General features: G+C 36.3%; 3 protein-coding genes across 4 annotated transcripts; 2 read left to right on the top strand and 1 right to left on the bottom strand.

Annotated features, from left to right (window-relative positions):
- Positions 1 to 3,104: 3,104 nt before the first annotated feature.
- On the top strand, positions 3,105 to 10,308 carry FH5 (formin homology5). Its single transcript, XM_021955439.2, has 8 exons — positions 3,105 to 3,884; positions 4,476 to 5,184; positions 5,273 to 5,341; positions 5,438 to 5,966; positions 6,063 to 6,265; positions 7,277 to 7,512; positions 8,566 to 9,466; positions 9,740 to 10,308. Exons 1-7 carry the CDS (start codon positions 3,717 to 3,719, stop codon positions 9,445 to 9,447), a joined length of 2,796 nt encoding a protein of 931 aa, XP_021811131.2. The 5' UTR covers positions 3,105 to 3,716; the 3' UTR covers positions 9,448 to 9,466; positions 9,740 to 10,308.
- Positions 10,309 to 14,154: 3,846 nt separating this feature from the next.
- On the top strand, positions 14,155 to 17,736 carry LOC110746543 (putative U3 small nucleolar RNA-associated protein 11). Of its 2 annotated transcripts, none has more exons than XM_088251450.1 (10): positions 14,155 to 14,426; positions 14,807 to 14,863; positions 14,964 to 15,054; positions 15,161 to 15,252; positions 15,335 to 15,428; positions 15,521 to 15,600; positions 15,903 to 15,983; positions 17,031 to 17,130; positions 17,220 to 17,316; positions 17,423 to 17,736. In XM_088251450.1, exons 2-9 carry the CDS (start codon positions 14,808 to 14,810, stop codon positions 17,310 to 17,312), a joined length of 687 nt encoding a protein of 228 aa, XP_088107576.1. In that variant the 5' UTR covers positions 14,155 to 14,426; position 14,807; the 3' UTR covers positions 17,313 to 17,316; positions 17,423 to 17,736. The 2 variants fall into 2 exon arrangements, with proteins under 2 accessions (XP_088107576.1, XP_088107575.1); XM_088251449.1 differs by having other exon boundaries at positions 14,157 to 14,426; positions 14,775 to 14,863.
- An 846-nt stretch (positions 17,737 to 18,582) lies between these two features.
- On the bottom strand, positions 18,583 to 20,235 carry RAT5 (Histone superfamily protein). Its single transcript, XM_088252518.1, has 2 exons — positions 19,929 to 20,235; positions 18,583 to 19,104 (listed from the first exon to the last, which is right to left on the bottom strand). The coding sequence occupies exons 1-2, from the start codon at positions 20,115 to 20,117 to the stop codon at positions 18,886 to 18,888; spliced, it is 408 nt and encodes a 135-aa protein (XP_088108644.1). The 5' UTR covers positions 20,118 to 20,235; the 3' UTR covers positions 18,583 to 18,885.
- Between the last annotated feature and the right edge of the window lie 1,007 nt (positions 20,236 to 21,242).

Raw genomic sequence — 21,242 nt, forward strand, 5'->3', positions numbered from 1 at the left:
GTGGAGGGATCGGAGTCTGGTCATATCGACCTGAGTTTTTTTTCAAATTTAAATTGGTCAATTGGGCACATAACATCTTTGGTTCTTAGGAAACACCCATTTGCTCTTTAGGAAATACCTTGGTCTCCTTTACAAACAAAACGAACAGTTGCTTACAGATAAATATATGGCTTGGCTTGAGAAGCTTGTGGCATGGAAGCTAAGCATTCATGAGTTTAGCATCAAAGAGAGAGAGGGCTTGGATTTCCTATGAGAAACAGGGGTTCAAAGTAAGGGGAGAAGAAATTTCGAGAGAATTTGTTGAGGTGAGAGAGAGGAAGAGATGAGGGAGGAGAAATGAGTGGTTTGAGCAATTTTCCGGCAGCTTGACGAAAGCTTTGTCAGGCTCTGGAATGGCTTGCCAGAAGAGAAAATGGGAAGAGATGGAGGAATATGGTTCGAAATTGAAGGGTTCCAGGGATGAGAGGTGATGCTTGCTCTCTCTGGATGTGGTTGTCTTAATGGGTAAGAAATGCCCCCTTTTATAGGCGCTGAAAGCTCTTTCTTCCCAAGAAACACTAGTTGGTTCTTCCTAAATCTGCCAATTCTCCCCCTTCATTTCTCTTATCTTCCTTTGATTTATCCTCATTTTGTGAAATCTTTTTCAGTCCAAACACACAGAGACAAGATTTTTGGAGGCTCTAGAGCCTTCTCGCAGCTGTCCCTACGACCATCTCCTATTTTGGGCTTCCATTTCTCCTTCTTTTCTCCTTCATTTTATGGCAAGAGTTGGTGAAAGAAAGGAGTGGGTAATGGTGTTGGTCTAAAGGGTGTTTTGCTCAAGTATCCTTTGGTTTTTCGAATGGCCTGTGTTGGGTTTGTCTTTGGCTATGTGCTGGAGACTCCTAGTAGCCTACACACGCAAATACTTTTTGGTTCTCTAGGTGGTCTATCGTGGTTTTGTCTCTGGCCATGTGATGGAGACTTCCAGATATTTTCTAAGTTACTTGGGCCATTCCCTAAGGTGAACTAAGGGGATGGGGCAGCCTTCCAAAGTCATGGACTATTTTTACTAAGGTAATTGGCTACATTTTTCTTTCTTTCATGCTTACCCACATATTTGGGCTCAAGAAATGGGCTCGAGTTTTGGGGCTCCCAAGCAGCCCAAAACTTCCACTTCTTAGCCTATCAATGGGCCTTGTGAATGCTCATAACCATCTATACCACAACCCACTCAGCAAGCCCCCTGCATTTGCGTGGCTTGGGCCCACTTAAGGTTGTAGCGCGGCTAGGTGCAAAATAAGGGTTTTCCGCTTGGCATTGCATGTCGATTGGTGTGCTCGAATTTTATCGTTTTGTAAAGGGCTATGACGCTTGACGGGATAATTAGCATGGGTTCACAGAGCCAGTGCATTTTATAGGCTTGTTTCAACTCTTAGCGTGACGGATTACACATTTGTTTGGCGTGGCACGTGGATCTTGACTCGTGCGAGCGTGTATGACGGACTTTCACGTGCCCAAATCGAGTCTCTTCTCAATAAGACATCGAATTGGTTGGAAATTTATTTGGACCTATCCCTAGATTTTTTGGGCCTCAACAAAGATGATTTTCATTTAGTCACAAAGAGTGTTTTAATTTTCTTTGTACACGAAAAAGAAAAAAGAAAAAAGAATTGTTTTATGAAATAAAATTAGCATGTTACCGTTGTAGTGTAATTTAGTGGATAAAACAATGATTAGCCAACATCTCACATCTGTTTTGTGTTGCAAATATTCCATTAGGACACAAAGGGCTCGTTTGGTACACGGGATTGGCTTGGACTGGCTTGGACTAAATTTAGTACCGTGTTTGTTTTATCTAATCCTAGTTTTAGATGGGATTGTTAATACTGGGCCCACCAAAAATACCTCCTTAGGAGGTGACTACTAATCCCATGTGGAAGAGGAGGATTAGCTAGTCCCAATGCTCACCAATATATAAAATGCATATATTATATTGTAAAATTAATAACATATATTATTATTATTAAACTTACTTACACATATACTATAATGTACATATATACATGTATATACACATAAATATATAATATATGTATATATGTACATATATGTGTATATATATATATATACATACACATATATACATATATAATATATATATATATAATATACATATACATATATACATGTATATTATTATTATAATATACCCATATACACATATACATATTAATATTATAATAATAGCATATGTGTATATATGTAATATATATTATATATTATATATTATAATACATATATATATATATATATACGTATATATACATATATGTGTATATATATTATACCCATGTATGTATTATAGTATACATATACACACATATATACACATATACATTATATATGTATTATATATATTGTAATATACATATATACATGTATATACATGTATATATATATATATATTATAAAATACATATATATATATATATGTATGTATTATACCCATGTATATATTATAATATACATATATACACCTATCTACACATATATTATATATGTATAATGTATGTATATATATAATATACATATATACATGGGTATAATACATACATACATATATATATATATGTATTTTATAATATATATACATGAATATACATGTATGTGTACATATATATATATATATATATATATATATACACATACATATGTTTATATTATTTATAATATACATATATACATGTATATACACATACATGTCACATATATTATAAAATACATATGTACACATACATAATATATGTATTTATACATATATACATATACATAGATAGTTTTGAAAAAATAAAAAAAAATCTAGTCCTAGTCCAAGCGTACACCAAACGCAGGATAAGTGTTATCCAACTTAGACCAAGCCAAGCCAAGCCAAGACAGTCCCTAAGCATAGTCCATGCCAAGACAGTCCTGTGTACCAAACGAGCCCAAACAACATACTGGGTACAAGTGGGAGTTTTAAAAAATAATAATAATACGAGATTAAATCTTTTTTTTTTTTTAAAGAGGATAAAAAAAAAAAAAAAAAGAAGGAAAGAGACAGGAAACATAGTCATTCCATGACAGCTTTGAGACGAAACGTTCTGAAGAAAAATTTCACCTTTTCGACATGTTCCGGTCAATACCGCCAATGTTTTGTATACAAATTTAACAGCTTACATTTCTTAAGCTCCTTGGGTGGATCTGGTCAGAATCGAAGACACATTAAAAGGTTTCACACGAGGAGCCTTCGATTTTTTACGTTCTCATTTGCCATTTGGAAATTTCAGGGCTTGCTTCCAAGGGAAATTAAGGTGAATATTTTTTGGGTGCTTATGCTTGAGCTCCATACGAGCTCTCTTTGGTTGGTTTCTTTGTGGGTTTTGTGTTGCAGGTGATTTGGTTCAATATTTTGGCAGCTTTGGGGAAGAAAACTTCTGGGTTTTCTTAAATTCTTTCTGTTGTATTCAGAGTTCAACTTCTCATCAGAAAAACTTTCGTGGGTATGTGAAGATTTTCTTATATATGGTGGAAATTGGGATATAATAGGTGTCTTCTTAAGGAAAATTGAATTGGGTTGGTGCCAAATCGTGAAGGTTAGAAGCTTTTGTGTGGTTTTGCGTGATGATGCTGTTCTAGGGTTTTGGTTATGAGAGGTTTAGGCATTGATGAAATGAGAAGGATATTAAACGTTTGGAATGACAATTCAACAACAAATAGGTCTTATGAGGACAAGCCGTTTCATTGTTTTGGTTATTCTGCTATGTGCTTCAACATCAATAAGCTCAGAGGAGAGGAAAATCACAGAGGAAGTGTTTCTCAGTCAACTTGTTGATCCAGCAACTGGAAAGATTGATGGAGACATGGTAAGAGACTATATAACATCTTTTTGTTTCAGTAAGATAACTTATCATATGAGTGTGGTATATCTTATATGATAAATTTGTTCATATTAATGTTATTCGTTTTAAATTTGTATCAACACCATATCATATATAGGGATTTCTGTAGTACGCCTCTCTGCTCTTATTTCAATAGCATCATATCATATATCTGGACCGAACAGTAGATCCGAAAATTAGTTAAATAATCTAAAGCTTTTTAGTTCGTGGAAGTATGTTTGGAGCTTATGAAGTATTTAAGGCACAAAGCTATTTTCTTGTACTGAAATAGATTTTGATTTTGTTAATTTTACTAAAATGTTTGTGCATAACTTATTTGAAAACCAGAAGTAGTATTTGACAAAGCGATATCTTGATAATTCTAACAAAGTTGTATATCTATTGAAGATAAAAGAAGGCCAAAACAGAATTGAAAAAACTTGTATGAGAAATGATATTTTGATGTATTTGAGCTTTCACTTTTCACCAATGAAGTTTCTTATTCTTCATTAACTCTGTTATATGCTTGTTTTTGCAAAAGTAGACATTAAAATTTGTAAATTCTGTGGGCTGCAGGCACAGCTGTTATGGATAAGTTGCAAGGTGGATTTGGCCCATTTGACGGAAGCTATTGAACATCTTCACTTATGGTTAGAAGAGGAAACATCTGGTGGCACAGATGAAATTAGTTCAAAAAGACTGTCATCGGGAAAAGAAAGATTTCAGAAGCTTATTAGTGTCCTGCATCCTGAGGTGAAACGAACTCTTTCAGATTGTTTAAGAAAGCATGGTCTCTTATCCCGTGTTTCTGGAGAAGAGGGTGCCTCGAAGATATGGTATACCAAGTATTTTGAGTCCCTATTTCCCAGACCTTATGTTCCAAGAAGGAATTTGGGCAGTGAATTGCTTCAGAGCTCTGCTGACGGACCTTCTCCAGCCCCTGCAGCAGGATCTCCTCAACTCAGTCCAGTACCATCCGCTGCTCCAACACCTTCCATTTCTCAAACTTCTAGGTCTAGGCGCCCTGCTGCACCATTTTTTCCTTCCAATTCCAATAATTCGACTGTGCAAGCTTCAGAGCCAGATGCCAGTTTAAATGTACAGGAAGATAAAGGACGGAATGATCGTAAAAAAATTGTCATTGCTGTTGTTGTTACTGCATCAGTGACTCTTGTTGTTGCAGCAGTGCTCTTTTTATGCTTTACTAAAATCTGTAGGACTAGGAAAAAAGATGGACAAAATGATGAGAGGCCCCTCCTTAGCCTGAGTTTAACTGATTCTAGTGGTATAGTTCTCTAATATCTTGTTTCTGTTATCTTTAGTTGTTTGAACCATTTCAATTCTATATATCTCTGAAAGTTTTGATGTTTCAGGTTCTTCGTACAAGTCTTACGTTTTGGGAAATTCAATGAAAGAAGAGAAGCTTGACCATCAATCATTGGGTAATAACTCAAGTCATCACAGAAAGGCCTAATATTTAAATAGTAATTTTCACATTGAGTCTGATGTTTTAAATACTTCACTAAATTAAACTGCAGAATTAGGATCCACTGGAGGAGCTTCCAAATTTGATACATCCAGCAACATCAATGGACTGGTACCACCTCCTCCTGGAAGGCCTCCTACTGGACTGCCTACTCTAAAGCCCCCTCCTGGCAGAGCAAATCCTCTCCCTCCTGAACCGCCTTCTTCTTTTAAGCCTCCGCCCAGCAGGAATGGTCCTCCTCCTCCTCCGCCTCCTGTGCCACCTCCCACTTTGAAACCCTCGGGCAGTGCAGGCCCTCCCCCACCACCTCCAGCACCTCCTGGCCCTCGCCCCCCACCCCCTCCAAAGATTGGTGTTCCTCCTCCTCGGCCACCTCAATCGATGCCTATTGGTTCAAAGGTAGCTCGACCTCCTCCTCTTGCACCAAAACGTCCATCAAATGCTGCTTCTGGTGAGGTAGGTGGATCTGATGCTGAAGGTGATGCTCCTAAAACCAAGCTGAAGCCCTTTTTTTGGGATAAGGTTCTAGCAAACCCTGATCATTCAATGGTTTGGCATCAGATTAAATCAGGATCTTTCCAGTAAGTTGCAGTTTTCTTCCTTTTCTTCTTTGTGATCCATGAATCATTAGATATTATAAGCCTCTGAATAGTAATACAATGATGATTCTTATACAGGTTCGATGAAAATATGATTGAAACTCTGTTTGGGTATAATGCTGCTGAGAAAAACAAAAATGAACGCAAGAAAGAATCTACATCCCAAGATCCTTCACCCCATTTCATTCAAATTATTAATCCCAAAAAGGCACAAAATCTATCAATTCTTTTGCGGGCACTGAATGTCACCGTAGAAGAAGTCTGTGATGCAATTCGTGAAGGTAACTTATCTCCCTCTTTCTATCCATGGCGTTGAAAAGATGCAAGTATTTTTCCTTTCCTCTTTTTTCTGTGTGTCAAAATGGAAATGTATTAGAAAAAGGGATATATGGTGTACTTTCTTTATTTTTCTAGAAGGAAACTTGTATGTAGTCCTTTTATGAAGTTTGAGGACTTAGGTAAGTTCAAGTGGCAGAGGCACCTAGTGCTTGTGCTTAGGATTTTATAACCAATGTCCCTACCAACAATTAAATTGGACTCTGAACTGTCAATTGCATCATTATGCCTCCCAAACTCAGGTACCGTGCATCAATGTATCCCTTGATGTCTGATCCATTGGTTTTTCTGTTGAAAGTGGCATACTTTCAGGGGTAGAATGGTGCATTAGACCATAAATTATAGATTAAAAAGCATTTTCTCTCTCCTCCTCTGTCACCCTTTTTCTCTATTCTCTTTCTCCTTTCGCGCTCACACACAAATCAACAAGTATTCTAATATACTAAGCACAACAATAAAACTGAATGAAGTTAATCACGTTATCAAAATACTGCAGAAACTAGATAAACTACCAAACCACTAAAACTCAAAAGTACTGTGTTGAAACCCATAAGTGAAAAATACCCCTAAAATTTAGTCATGTGCTTTCCATGTGATCAATTTGGACAGAAGCTGAAGGATCAGATGTCGGGGCCTCATTGGTGCATGGTACCAGAGTTTGAGGGTCACATTGATGCAATTGAAAGTTCAGGAACCACTTTGATTATGGGGCAATATTTCAGGGGTATTGATGATTTTAAAAAAATGTCTTGTAATTGTTCTAAACTTCTAATTAAACTGTGTTTCTCAAAAAACCTAGTAATTACTTTGGAACTTTTTCTGAAAATTCTTGAGTGAACATCTTGTCGGAGTAATAGAATAACGTATAAAGAAAGCTGAAATAAAAGATGATCCAGTGCATGTGTTTTTTTTTCCTTGCATGAGAAGCATATTGTAACCTTTCTTAGTTGAATCAGGAAATGAGCTTCCCTCAGAATTCCTACAAACTTTGCTGAAGATGGCACCAACACAAGAAGAAGAACTAAAGCTTAGACTGTTCAATGGTCAACTTTCTCAACTTGGGCCTGCTGAGCGGTTCCTAAAAGCCTTGATTGTGATTCCATTTGCTTTTAAGCGATTGGAAGCATTACTTTTTATGTGCACTCTTCAGGAGGAGGTCACCACCCTTAAAGAGTCCTTCGCAACCTTAGAGGTAAAGACTCAGTTTCTGAATTGCATGCCATGTATGATTTTGAGTCTCATACTCTTCTACCCAGTTTTTTGGGTATCTCAGGTTAACTTCTATTAGTTCAGCAAGTATTGAAAAGACCAATGTAGCGACCTGAATTATGCTTATACAACTATTATAAACATATAACTTGTTGCATATATATGCTAAGCTAGCATCCAATGCTGGTATCCTACGCAAGACAGTGCTTTTCAGCTGTGTAAATCATCATCAGATGATGAAGAATACACAGCACAAACATGAACCCATAAAGAGCCAAATGCCAATGCACAAAGGGAAAATGTACAGTTGAAATAGCATGAATAGAGTTTGATGCAACCAGTAAAAAAATGATGCCGTGATGGCAAAGTACAATATGGGGAGTGGTTGGCACTATCCACCTATGTTAAGAACTTCCAGAGTGGCAGCCCATGGTCAGTTTCATTTCTGGCGGCATTTGGACTCCAATTCTTGCATTTTCATCTGTCTACAAGCCTTTAATGATAAATGTCCCATGACTTCTACTCCAACTCTTAGCTGGAATAGTTGAAGAGATTGGAAATTTCGACAATTATTTTGCTCATTATGCTTAGTTTTCAAGTTTTCATCACTTTTGCAGTGACTAGTTTCTTCAAATTTCAATTTTCTAATATTGCTACTGAGATTCACATGTGGACGCAGAGGATAATAGCATAACAAAACTCTCTATTAGATACCTTAAGCTTAGTCTTATCTGGAAAGATGAAGGCTTGTCTGGCCTAGACCATACTGTTCTGTATGGGCCATGAAATATGGTACCTATCTGCATATAGGGGAGACTCATGGAGATAATGTGTCATGAAGAAATATACGAATTTACTTGTACAGCATATATAAAAATGTATGCCAGTTTTCATTCAGATGGCACAGCTTCATGTTGTTCTAAGTTGTAACCTATCATTTTGTTTCTGTGCATGATGTTGTCTGCTGGTAACTTCTGGTCCATATCTCGAAACCTTGCACTCAAGAATATCTAAATCATATCCATGCCTATGGCAGGTTGCTTGTAAGGAACTAAGAAGCAGCCGGCTTTTCCTCAAGCTTTTAGAAGCTGTTCTTAAAACTGGCAATCGCATGAATGATGGAACATTTCGTGGTGGTGCACAAGCATTCAAACTTGACACGCTCTTGAAATTATCAGATGTAAAAGGAATAGATGGCAAGACAACCCTTTTGCACTTTGTTGTTCAGGAAATAATCCGCTCTGAAGGTGTCAGAGCTGCTCGTGCAGCAAAAGAGAGCAGGAGTTTCTCTAGCATCAAATCAGATGATCTCCTTGAGGAAACTTCCCAGGAAACCGAAGAGCACTATCGCAGTCTTGGTCTTCAGAAAGTTTCAGGTTTAAGCAATGAGCTTGAGAATGTCAAAAAAGCGTCTGTTTTGGATGCTGAAAACTTAACAGGAACTGTTACTAAACTTGGTCATGCACTTGTAAAAACCAGAGACTTCCTGAACTCAGAAATGAAAAATTCAGGGGAAGATAGTGAGTTCCATGAAACACTGAAGAGTTTTGTGCAGAATGCTGAGGTTGATATCACAGGTCTCCTCGAGGAAGAAAAGAGAATCATGGCTCTGGTGAAGAGCACTGGTGACTATTTCCATGGGAACGCAGGGAAGGATGAGGGTTTAAGATTGTTTGTTATTGTTCGGGATTTTTTACTAATCATAGATAAGGCATGCAGAGAGGTAAGATTGGCACCAAAAAAGTCAACATATGTTCAAAAAAAGGAAGCACCTTCCTCTGATCCTCCTCGTCAGCCTCCTACAACACCATCTGCCTCCAATCTTCGCCAGCCTCCTTCTCCTGATCTCCATAAGCGGCTTTTCCCTGCAATCCAAGATCGACGAATGGATAATTCTAGCTCAGATGATGAAAGTTAATAGATTCCATTTCGAGAAGGTATTGAAATTTCTAAACCTGGTTGAAGAAAGAATCTCTCTCTCATGTGTTGTATATACTTGTGTAGATCATATATCAATATGTGATACTCATGGACATTGCCAATGAACTTTGGGCCTAGTGTTACCTCTTCCCCCTTCCCCTTTAAAACAAGGGTAGGGTGATGTCAGAGGTTCAATCCAAGCGGGTGCGTGTGTAATTTACTTAGAGCAAAGAAAGTCAAGGATATTTTGATTTAGTATTTAAGAAATTTTTCTCTTGGCATTTTCTCAGGTGGTCGTCACAGAATCTCAACAACAAAATGCCTGTTCGGTTCTTCTCTAGATGTCATCTGTGGCCAATGATTTCACAGAAGGATTAGTGAAAAAGGAGTTGGAGTTGGCCTATGCCCTCTCTTCAAGGTGGAATTTCACTAGATAAAACCTACAGTCAATTTTGAAGGTCCCTCTGATGATGTTTCACCCCCATTCATGGCTGGCTGTGTGCGTCAATGTCTCCTCGCTAGGGTTTAGGGTTGTACAACGCCAATACCATACAGAATTGTGCCTGCTCGTCCTATTCAAAAGGCGAACATTTCCTTGAGTGGTGGAGTGCCTTCATTGTTATTTGGTGTCCTGTTGAGAATGAAATTATTAGAAAACAATGTTATTACCTTAAAAAACCACAACATGCGCAGGAGCTATTTAGATATAGTGATTCTTTTTTTCTTTCCACCTATTATTCTTTGTTATATTTTTGTTCATAATTTTGACCTTTTTGGAGAAAAGAGGTGTAGCAAGGTAGTTTGAGATCTATAAAATTGTTCATCTTATTGCCAGGAATGAAATTATGATTTATGATTATACTATATGACCTTTAGGAGTAAAGATGTGTAGCTATACTATCTGACCTTTTTCATGTTTAATACACATTTTTTTTTTTACAAAATTCACGTATTATACACATAATTATCACAAATTACTGAATACAAATAATAGATATTAAAATATTATATTGTGGCAGAACTTTAAAGTTGTAATTTGCTAAAATTTTGCCAAAAAAAACACTATGTATTTTATTCGTATAGCCGTGCGGTTATAACAAATTAATATCTATAAAGTATAAACAAATACAACTAGGAGGGTCTTTTTTATATTTGTTTTTATTAAATAGTATAGTCGTGCGACTATACCATTGAAATATAATGTATTTAAATAGTATAGCCCTTCGGCTATACTACGGTTTTTTTAAAAAGAAATAGTACAGCCGTCCGGCTATACGCCTTTTTTTAATTTTTTAAAACGAAATCGTATAGCCGCACGGCTGTACTCATTTTTTAAATTTTTAAAAAAAGAAATCGTACAGCCGCCCGGCTACACTGGTTTTTTCCAATTGTTTAAATAAATAGTATCATGCACGGCTATACCAGGGTTTGTCCAATTTTTTAAAAGAAATAGTATAGCCACACATATATACGCGGTTTTTTTCAATGTTTAAAAAAATATATGTTATAGCCGCCCTGCTATACCAAATTAATATTTCAATAATAATATATCCTTGTTTTGTAACCGTCTTAAGGACTTAGAAAAATTCACGTTTTTAAAGAAATAGTTTAGTTTCGCGGCTATACTATGGTTTTTTACCAAAAATAGTATACTCATATTGAATATGTACGTACAATACTTGGTAAAATTACGTCCTTTACAAAACACAGATGTATTACTGAAATATTAATTTGGTATAGCGGTGTGGCTATACTACTTTTTTTAAAAGGAAAAACAAACCGAGTATAGCCGAGCGGCTATACTATTTGTTTTAAAATGTTTTTAAAAAGGGTTGTGTAGCCGTCCGGCTATACGCTTTCTTTAAAAAAAATTAGGAAACGCCGTCCGGCTATATTATTTTTTTTAAAAGGAAAAAAATCGATTACAGCCGCACGGCGATACTATTTCTTTTAAAAAATTAGATAAAGCGTGTATAGCCGTTCGGCTATACTAATTTTTTTTATAAAAAAAACTGTATGTCGATGGTATAGCCGTTCGGCTATACTACTTAATAAAAACAAATATGAAAAAAGGACCCTCGTAGTTGCATTAGTTTATACTTTATATATATATATTAATTTTGTATAACCACGTGGCTATATGAATAAAATACGTACATATTTGTTTGGGTAAAATTTTGGCAACTTAAAAGTTCCGCCACTATATAATATTTTAATATATATTATTTGTATTTAATAATTTGTGATCATTATGTGTATAATGCGTGATTTTTGTAAAAAAATATGTGTATTAAACATCAAAAATATGTACGTACATGTTTAATACGAGTATTGTATGTTCGCTTTTTATAAAACGTGAATTTTACCGAGTCCTTAAGACGTTTACAAGACACAAATGTATTATTGAAATATTAATTTGGTATAGCGGTGCGGCTATACTATTTTTTTTTTTTAACATTGGAAAAACCCGAGTATAGCTGCTAGACTATACTATTTCTTTAAAAAGAATTGTAACATTTTCTCTAACATTTTTCTAAATTTTAGCTAAAGAGCATAGTTTGGCTACTGGCCGTGATGTCTTTTGTTTTAATGTTAAAATTTGAAGGGAAAGTAACTTGAAAATAAAATAATTTATGAGGGGTAAAATTAATCTTATTAAAAATTAGGAAAACCAACTAGCTCTTCGTCTAGTCATACAGTGGTACTTCTCTTCCCAATGCTGGAAGATGTTTAAAGTTCGAAATCATCCAAACCTTATTAATAAAAAATAAAAAATAAAAAACAAAAGGGTGATTTTATTGGCAACCCAAAGTTTGCTCTTTGCACCCCACATTCTCTTGACACCCCATTGAATTTTAGTAAAATTTAAAATTAGTCACCACACCCCATCTTTCTTCCTAAATTGCCCTCATGGACCTAATTCCTTAACTTATCTGTGTAAATCCCATCCCATATCTAACCCCACCCCATCGAAAACTCCCTCATCTTGCAGATACACCCCATCGCAAACCCCATGGCGTTTTAAACGCATCTCATCACAAACCCCATCTGATTTGCAACAAACTCCATCGCAAACCCCAACTCCAATGGCACACCCTATCCCATTTGAAACAGAGCCATCGCACACCCTAACACCAATCGCCTCACCCCATCGCAGCCAGTCGATCTCACCCCCATCACAAACCCATCTGACCTCAAAATCCTCCAAAAAGCCAAATGATTTCAATTTTAATATGTTTCTGAGTGTTGATTAAGCCAAGGTTTGATTTTAATTTTGAAAAGCTAAGGCTTGATTTCAACTTTGTAGATGTATGGTTCGAACTTGGTTTTACGAAAATAGATGTTACCTTCGGTGGGTTACCATCAAAATCGTTGTATTGTTTCAGTGGTAGTCCACCAAATTTGAACTTGGTTTTTACAAAAATAGATGTTACTTTCAGTGGGTACCACCAAAATCATTACCTTGTTTCAGTGGCTGTCCACCGAATGTGTTTCCGTTTTTCAGTGGTACTCCACCGAATTTATTTTCGTTTTTCAGTGGTTGTCTAATGAATTCATTTCTTCTTTCAGTGATCATCTACCAAATTCCTTTTTGAGTTTGTATTTAATATTGTTTTTTTAGATATGAAGAGCACTCGCAGATGTACTACTGAGGCTTCATCATCTCGACCTGATATACAGCGTCCCACAGCCTCAACGTGGAGACATAGAGCGGCGAGCTTAGCCCCTCAAGAGAACCAGACCCAGCATGGTCCCTCAGATCACTTTAAAGATACTACAGAGGTTGAAGATGCAACCGCTACTCATGATAGTAATGTTGAGATAGATGCCACGTTAATGATACTAAAAAGGATTTCAGACAAAAAAAAACTCAAAATAATTACCGAATGAGTTGTGAATTGATCACTATAGTCCATTATGCATTATGTTTTAACATTGTTGCCTTCAGTAGGGGCATCATCTTGTTTTTGTTCCTTCAATGGGAGTAAGGTCAAAATAGCTTGCATTAAATTTGTGGTCGACAATAAGTTATTGAAAAAATAAATATATTTCGGTTCATTGACACTGAATTGTAAGTAAAAATTTGGTAATACACCACCGAACACCGTTCCATGTTACAGTGGATCTCCACCGCATCTTAAGTTAACGGTAGTCAAACACAACTGAAATAGGTGCAATATTTCGGTGGCATCCTACCGAATTTACCTATCGTGTTCGGTACTGGTGTGCTGAACACAATCATCGACCATCATGAAATCCTAAACTTGAAAAACGCCAAAAAATAAACTCATACCTCATTTAAAGCCTCTCTAACTTCAGTCTCACTCTTCATGAATAAATACAATATATTTTTTCACCAATATAAGCGTATAAAGCTCGTTAGGACTGTAGGAGCATGATGGTTTGAGAAAAAAAGTCTAACTAGGGTTGCAGGAACATATGTGGGGTGTAGTGAGCAATAAATTTTTATTTTAAATGTTTTTGTCGTTAACAATAATTATGTGTAAGAATAAAATAAATTATTCTTGTTTAAAATTAATATGGGGTGCAAAGAGCAAATAATAGGGTGTCAATAAAATCACCAAATAAAAAAAGGAGGTATTGGCTGTAGATGGAGTACTTATAAGGGTGGAAATACAAATATCTAATTATTAAATTAACAGGCACTATATTCCTATACTCTAAATATTTTGCAACAAAAAAAAAATTTTAAATTAGGGATTTTGGCTTAGGCTCACGTGAGACAGAGAGAAAGGGTATAGCCCGTTTCACTGAAGTTCTTCTCCGTAACCACCATAGAGCGTTCTTCTGTTTAGTTCAGGGTTCAAATAAGGTTTCTCTAGGGTTTTGGTCTCTGTGTTCCAAGGCCAGCTTTCCATCTTTGGTTTTGCTCGCGCTGTAATCTCACCATTGAAGGAGGGCTTTGGAATTCTATTGGGCAGTTAAGGAATAGAATACCAACTCGACATCGTTAAGGTTTGGTCACTTTGATTTTTTGATTATTTATCTTTTTTATTGTTCAATTTTAACTAGCAAATTGCTGCTCAAAGTTAGGGTTTTGAATCAATTTGTAGACTTGACTTGTAAAGATTGATATTTTGGAAATTACCCAAGAATAAATGCTACTGTTCTTCAACATTTTTAATTATAGAATTTCATTCATTCCTTTCCCCCCATCCAAACGCACTGTAATTATAGAATTTTCGTGCAGTCTATCTGGAGATGGTTATATATTTTTGTTGTACCTGCAATTCCATAGCTTAATAGATACCGAACGTTTGCACACTGACAAACTAAAACTGAGTCTTTTTGCTACCTTGGCAGTTGATTTGTGGTTGTTGCTTCATATTATTCAGCATGTCGTCCCTAAGGAATGCTATTAGCAGGCGGGCTCACAAGGAACGAGCTCAACCGTGAGCAACCACATTCCCTTTTGCTGTTAGACTTTCAGATAATGTTGTTTTGCATCAGATCATGGGAATTAAGTATTTTGTTGTTTAATTTTTTTGTTAGGGAATCGAGGAAAAAATTTGGCCTTCTTGAAAAGCACAAAGACTATGTTGAGCGTGCAAAAGCATATCACAAGAAGGAGGAGACTTTACGGGTAAAATTGTGGTGACTTTGTTGCTTGTCTCCTTGGATTTCATCATTTGTCTGTAATCGTGTAATATAACTTCCAACTATGTCTCTTCTGCCTTTTCACTCAACAGAGACTGAAGGAGAAAGCAGCCTTTAGAAACCCAGATGAGTTCTACTTCAAGATGATCAAGACTCGAACTGTTGATGGAGTCCATAAATTAGAGTAACATAGAACTCTTGTATAATGCTTCACTATCATTTTTCTTTGGCACTCGCTTCTCAAATGACATAGATTGTTGCTACAGGAGTCAGGCAAACAAGTACACTCCAGAAGAGCTCTTACTTATGAAGACCCAAGATATTGGATACATACTTCAGAAAGTTCAGAGTGAGAAAAAGGTTATTAATACTGTTACCAAGAAGCTATGGTCTATCAAGTGGTTTTTTTAAGTTTACCCTGTTGGTTATAATTGTGCTGTTATCCAATGCAGAAAATTGAAAAGTTGACTGCGACACTCCACTCTCTTGATAATCGGCCTTCAAGTAGACACGTTTACTTTGCTGAAGACAGGTTTGAGCTTCATCCGCTTTTTCTGTCTTTAGAAAATCAAAATTATATCTGAATAAGTGGATTGCTTTTTAATGTTTTTTTTTTCTTATTGTTGTTGTTAGTTGTAACCAGACTTAGATATGTTGGAGAGACCATTTTCTGTTTCTTGTTATTTTTAGGGAGACTTTCAATTACACCCCTTGAGGTTTGGCCTAATTACAGTCAGACACTACATGTTTCATTTACACCCGTTTTGCCAACTATATTGTTTTTGAACCTTTTTTTCAAATATATCTTATCTTGTTATTTCCTTTGGTTTGTAGGGAGGAGGCTAAAGAAATTCATTCACGTTCAAAAAGTGGAACTATGCCTGCTTCTGAGGACATTCCTGATCATATAAAAAGGTACAAACAAAGTTTTCAGTGTTAGGGGACAGATTGATGAGTTATGTTTATTATTGAAGGTGGTCTGTTGATTTTTATCAGTTTAAGAATCTATTATGAATGTATGTGCATTACAGTATCGTATAGACAAATGCCTTTTGATTTGGTTGATAGAATTTTGGTATATTTTTCAATCAAGGGGTAACTGTGCACTGATTGGTTTGTATGTTTTTTTGAAACGCCATAACATTACTTTGTGAGACAAATCCATTAATCCCTCAGAATTTGAATAGGTCTTAGAAACTTTGTCAGAATGGAAAGGTTTAAAGCAAAACTATTCTCTTAATATCCAGTTCAATGGATGCAATTTGGCTTTTTATAGTTGTTATTGTTATTTGTCAGTACGTTAATTGACCTGAGAGGATAAGCGAATCTTATTGGTCACAAGTAGATTGCTAAAGTTTTCTGTATTTTTAACAAATGGGATGAACTGCCCTTTGCTGTTATGTCAACCACAATCCAATTCTTTTGCATCTCCGGCCGCATTACGTGGAAAAGACCTGATTATAGGCTGGATTTTTCAAGTTTGATTTTAAAAATTTAAACTACAAGTTGGTTTGAGGCCCTACTATCAGGTGCTAGTTGGAGTTGAGAAATTTGGTAGTGTAATAATCTCTCTCTTAAATTTTTTTTGTTATCATGATATCTTAAGTTTTCTTTTCTTCTATGCCATTTTATCTCCTGAATTCTAGGTAGCTGACTCATGCTTTAAGAAATTCTTGTTATCCTTCAATTTCTTAAATATCACGGTAATCTACCTTTCAATGGTGGATGTGATGCACACTTTTTCCTTCCTGTTTCCATTTTCGTCCTGAATCCTAGGTAGCTCACTCATGCTTTAAGAAATTCTTATTACCCTTAAATTTCTACAATATCATGGTATGCTACCTTTCAATTGGTGGAGTGATGCACACTTCTTCCTTCCTGTTTCCATTGTCGCACTGAATTCTTGTAGAATGATATTAGTCTTTTGGTTAAGTCTTATATTCTTTTGTCTTCAATGTGCAGGAAAACAGCTGCCTCCTACAGAGAGCTAGAAGCAAGGAGGAATAGAGTCAATGAGTTGGAGAAAATCTATACGGATATGGCAATGCAGAAGGAATTACAGGTATTGACATCCAAATTTCTTTTTCGTACATTTGTTCTTTGTTGTGCACGGAAAATGTTGAAAAAAAAAAAATCCATCTAAATTAACAGAAAAAGGGTAGAAAACGCAAACTGCGGGAAGATGAGATTGTCTGCCCAACATCCAAACCTGTATTCAAGTGGCGGGCTGAGCGTAAGCGTTGAATAGGTAGGTGTTGATCAATGATTAGCTTCTTTTTGTGTCTAGGTCTTTTTGCTTATTTCTCAGCTTAAAAGTGTGTACTTATTGGTGCTATGAAACTTGCATACTCCAGTCTGCATGTTTCTGTGATTTTGCAGGAATGAGGCTGCGCAACTGATGTGCGGCCCTCCAAAGAAGTATGGACCTGATGTAATGCGACTTTTCATGTAACTGGAATTTTGAGCTACATATGAATTTGTACGAGTGATATGATCATAGATTAATATATAATTGCATTTTTGTGACTCTGCCAGTCCAAACAGTGGCGTCGTTTATAACAATACTTACTGTCATTTTTGAGATTTTTCTGATTGACATAATCAGCCGTAGTAACTTGTATTTCAATTCAAAATAATCCGTTTCAATATCATTTATTAATTTTTCAAATTGTGAATCTAGTTGGAGTAGGATATTAAACTGATATCATCAGACACGCATGGCAATTGTCTCTACTCTACCAGGCTTTGCATAAGTGGTGTTTCAGTGCAATTTGTTTGACAGAATTCTGGCTTTCCATAGTTTTTATTTTTATTTTTTGTCAAGGATACGGTAGCGTAACTGCAAGACATGGGACCAAACAATATATTGGGGTCTACATCATAGTCCCTTCAGTTGCCATATTCTCCCACAATTTAGTGTGGTTTTTATCTTTTAGTACATTGGGGGGAGGGGAGTTTACACAAATATTCATTGAGTGCACGGAGATTTCAAGTGAAAGAGGCTCAACTAGTGTTAGACCACATAAGTTTGTACTTGTAGCGAAGTTTATTGTACTTGTGCGTGCCCCAATTCTTGTCATATACGGAAGTACATCGACTAAAATGAGAGTTGTGTCAGATTTTAGACACAAACTAATGTAATAGATGATGCAATTATATGTCGATTCGCAAAATAAATGAAGTCAAAGGTAACGTGTGTGGATAAGGTAATAACATAACAAAATTACCTACCAACATAACCAACTTCGGCCGCTTTCGTAGCAAAATAAACAACATCAGATCAGGTACTCATAGTTTCCTTACCCAAATAAAGGTTAACCGGAGAGTGAAAACATTTTCTAAGCATATATTAGGGAAAAAAAAGTATCTGCCTCTTGCTCTTTGAACCTCTCACAATTTGCATAATGTCAGTTTTGTTTCCTTCGATAGTTTAAAAGCAACAAATATCTCCAAGTGTTCAACACATAATGAAAGAGTGAAAGATCAGAAAACAGTACATAGCTGAAGAATCATATGATGCTCAAATATTGAAGCACTGTCATTAAGTATTTAAACCCACAAAGAACACGTTCGAAAAATAAAGGCCCAAAAATATAAAAAAGGAAGCAAAAGAAGTTCCCACAATCTCTTCTATTAAGAAGCTAGTAGAAGATGATTATATTCACAAACACTACTACCTACAACCCTAACTCTACCCCAACTACAATTCCAGAAACAGAGACTCAATAACCTACTTGAACCTACTAGTGGAAACTATATCTGAATCAAGCACATTGACCCCCCCCCCCCCCCCCCCCCCTGGCATTTCTCTTCAAATTTAAGAGTCATCATCACCGCCTACGTTCTTGGATGAGGTCCCGGCCTTCTTTGGGAGCAGAAGGTTGTGAATGTTGGGCATGACACCACCATTAGCAATTGTAACATCACCAAGAAGCTTGCTGAGCTCCTCATCATTACGCACAGCAAGCTGAATGTGGCGTGGCACAATTCGAGTCTTCTTGTTGTCTCTTGCTGCATTACCAGCCAATTCCAGAACCTGTAAAATCAAACAGAATTAAACAACATTCGAATAAAAGCCTCAACTTGTGGACAGAAATCAATTAACATACAAAACCATATCTTGATCAAGAAAATATCCTAATTTGGAAGGACACGCCAATTCAATAGCGTTGACATCTAAAATGGAAGTGAAAACACATCCAAGAACCAATACTAATTTTTCATTCCTATAACTTACCCAAAACACCAATTCCACAAACATGCCTCATAATTTAAAATGAAGATTCGAACAAGAATAAAACAGTTTATATGCAAAGGGCCAATTAATTCAACCCTATTCGACAGTTGAAAGATTTTCAGTGCAATTAGCCTAAAAGATTTAAAATATATATATTTATAAAAAAAAAAAAAAAAAAAAAAAAATAGACAAAAACTGAAGAAAAAGAATGAAGCAATTTAAAAAATCCAAGATTTCTCAATGTTACAGACAGAAACATTCATATCATAGCTTGAAAATTACCAGACAATGAAATCGAATTCAATTCAAAGCCCGTACTTTAAAGAAAGAAATAATCAAATTGGTTAACCAAAAAATAATAAATAAATAAAATTATTTAGGAAACAAACTAGATCCAAGATCTTAACATTGGCTCGATACGACCAGTTGAAGCAAAATTACCTCCTTGTCAAAGTTTTCTTAATGTTCAATTCAATTAAGCAATTTCCGCACTCATACAAACTTACGAAACAATCTTATTCCCAATTCAAAACCCTAACCCTAGATTTACAAAATGGGAAGAGAGAGATATTCAGGCACGTACAAATAGAGAGGGAGAAAGAGGTTGAGAAAGAGGAGTATACCTCAGCGGCAAGGTATTCAAGGACCGCGGCGAGGTAGACCGGAGCTCCAGCACCGACTCGCTCGGCGTACTTTCCTGCCTTCAAGAACCGAGCGATACGACCGACCGGGAATTGCAGACCGGCCTTGCTCGACCGAGAAGTGGCCTTTTTCGCGGCCCCGGATCCTATAGCCTTGCCTCGACCCGCCATTGATGGACCTCCAGGAACAGATTAGAGAGAGAGAGAGAGAGAGAGAGAGAGAATGAAAAACAGGAAAAGATTTAGAAGCAATGGAGAGAAACAAAGTGTTTGGTGCTACGGAGCAGAACTGAGACCGGTTTTGGGTATTTATAGTCGCTGGGATTTGAATCTGAGCCAATGGGCTGAAGTACGCGGATCGAGATCAACAGCCGTTGATTAAAATGAGAAGGGACGGTCGAGATTGGTTGATTGAAGTTTGTAACTTTTTGTTCGGTTAGATTTGGTGAAGTGACGAAACTAACCTTGTCTTTTCTGTTCATTCATGTTGACTTGATTTTGGACAATTAATTATTTTGACTTGGGTTTGTATGCTTTGCCATTGGCCCCCCTGGTGCTTGCATAATTGCATAAATGCACTTCTCCTTTGAAAATCTTACAAATTACAATGGAGAGTGCCACCCATTTTTCATGGAAAGGGGCGGTTACTGTTTACTTGAATAGTATCGCTTTAGCAATTTTTTTTCTTCTTTTTCACCCATTGTTATGGCAATCCAAGGGTAATTACTACTCACATAGAATTAATTTTATTTATACATATGAGATTAATAAATAAAAAATTATTAGGTATTTATAATTAAAAAAAAATTCTGAATTCTTTTATATTTTTTCCAATTTTTTTCTTCGCTGGCGTGAGCGTCCTCAGGCAACACACAACACACATTGGTAAGTAAACGCACAATACAAATCTGGTTTGCTTTGCATTCATGCTCCAAGAGCATGTCCAGTGGGAGCCAAATGGCCCAGGCCATGGCTGTTTTCAGGCTCAAACTAGAAAATGGGTTTCTAATGAAAGTAGATGGCCTAGGCTATTTGGAGCCCAAGCTCCATGAAGGGCAATTCCAGCCCAAACCCACGCTCGGCCCAGTTATGGAGCCCACACACAAGTGGAAAGAGGAAAAAAAAAAAAAAAAAAAGCTTCTGACAGCACTCAATTTTGCTGTTTCTATTATTCACACAATTTTAGTTTTCACAAGCTCATCATTTTTAATATTGTGAAATGTATATGGCATGTCAATTTGATAGTCTCATTCGTCTAAACTACAAAGGTACCATGACAGGGGTTATAACTTGAGT

Source organism: Prunus avium, chromosome 4, assembly GCF_965620075.1.
Source record: "Prunus avium chromosome 4, drPruAviu1.hap1.1, whole genome shotgun sequence".
NCBI lineage: Eukaryota > Viridiplantae > Streptophyta > Magnoliopsida > Rosales > Rosaceae > Prunus > Prunus avium.